We start from the raw sequence: 1,798 nt of genomic DNA, 5'->3' as shown, positions 1-1,798 counted from the left end.
GCCATAGGATTACGAGCCGTAAATTTCAATCTCACTTTTATGCTTCACTAAAAAAGAAGCTCACATAACTATTTAATTCTTGATATTCGTTGTTATTAATAAGAAATAATCACATGATAAAGACGATGTAAACGTTTTGACGCGACCTAATAATTTACCTACATAACCCCTGAGAGTAGACATGTCCAAAACGTAAACACTATAGCTGACGAGTAACGCCGCCGCTTGCTGAAAAGAGTCAAATTTCGCCAAAATGAACCTTCAGCCGTGCAGTACCGAGCTTAGTTCATACAGGGATCAACATTTTAAGGTGAGATTAATATGTTGGTATAATAAAAACGTAATTAGGAAGTAAGGTTTCGTTAAATATGTATATTTTTTAGGTGAGCAGCGTAGAGAAATCTCGAATATTGAATGTTTGTGCTATGGTGTGTAAGAAATGGTCTTTCCTATTTCTTAGATGATGGCTATTTTTTATCGTTAAATGTTGCTGGAAGCACTGCATCGTCGATACTTACAATATTGGCACCGGAGAACGACTTTTGGTGTGTATTTCATGTTTTATGGTGGTTTTGATCAACACTGACCAACAGTTTCGAGGCTACGGATATTGATACCTACGGAGTGTTTGGTAGACCATATTATTTGGTTGAGGATTTTGTAAATGTGTAAAGCCACTGATAAAGGAAAGATATTTGTTAAAGCCAATATTAGAAAACTTGCCTGTAGCTAGGCTTGCAACGTGTAATGTTGTGTGTACATAATAAAGTATCTAGTCTGGGTTGCTCTCAACCAGCCTAGCAGCTTGCCAAGCCATCAATGCAGACATACTAACCTGTTGTTGAATGATAAATACTAGCTTTCACTTTATCCCATTGGTCCCCATATGTAAAAACGACCATGTGTTTATTCAGCCAGTTATATGAGAACACAAATCTGACAAATAGCATATTATTAGCTTAGAGAAACCAATTAGAATAAACAAGGAATTACACAATACTGTGTTGAAATTGTTATTGCTTATTACTCCCGTGTGGAATTTATGTAATGGTTTTATGTAGAACAGTAATCTTTTGAGGTTAAGATTATTTCTGCTTTAATTTTATAGTTTATAATAAATAGCCTAAGAAAGCTGCTACAGTACTGGCACTTTCAAAAGTGCAGTATTTGGGGTGCTATGTATGTTGATATGAGGTCCTGTTCTTTGAGCAATCAGACTGGAAAGTTCAAGTGCACAGCTAAGAGAACAAAGCAGCTATACAAAACATTCAGTAAACTCCACTTTACCAACTCTGCAAGTTGCTAAACTAGAAACACAGTCCTATGTATCCTTTACTTGTTTGTTTTCCCTTGATTAAAGTTGGAATGTATAGAAGAAAGAACAGTACATCTGTTCTTAAACAAAACATTTTGACAAAAGAACAGAACATGAATAGACCAATAGGAAGAACTGTTTAACTTAGTGTAAAGATTGAAACAAGAAGGTAATAACACCTACGAAAAAATTAATTTAAATAGTTCTGTTAAAACTATGGAATTTCACAGTAGTTAATGGATATATATATATATGGAAAGTATCCACAATTATTATATTTAAATGAGAGTGCAAAATTTAGTTGTATTCCAGTTTATCTTGTCTATATTCTTTCAAGATATCAAGCAGATATACCAATAGGGTGTTTATTGCTGGTAAAGAAAGCAAATGCACATTTAAGTTTGGGTATATCAGAACAAATGATGGTGATTAGTTCAAAATCAAGTCAAACTATGCAGTCTTCTTCTATATAAGATTGAAATG

The 1,798-nt window shown here is 33.9% G+C and overlaps 1 protein-coding gene across 2 annotated transcripts in view; it reads left to right on the top strand.

The window, feature by feature from the left end:
• Positions 1-1,798, top strand: part of LOC119592144 (nuclear cap-binding protein subunit 2-like) — a gene marked incomplete at its 3' end in the record, with an annotated part of 9,693 nt that overhangs the window by 6,098 nt on the left and 1,797 nt on the right. The window contains 1 exon segment of one of the 2 annotated variants that reach the window (XM_037940964.1): positions 156-310. Within the exon segment in view, the coding sequence (XP_037796892.1) occupies positions 254-310 (57 nt within the window). 2 annotated transcript variants of the gene reach the window in all.

Source organism: Penaeus monodon, chromosome 29, assembly GCF_015228065.2.
Source record: "Penaeus monodon isolate SGIC_2016 chromosome 29, NSTDA_Pmon_1, whole genome shotgun sequence".
Lineage (NCBI taxonomy): Eukaryota > Metazoa > Arthropoda > Malacostraca > Decapoda > Penaeidae > Penaeus > Penaeus monodon.
The sequence above is the reverse complement of the archived record's forward strand: the minus strand, read 5'-3'. Positions and strand labels throughout refer to the sequence as shown.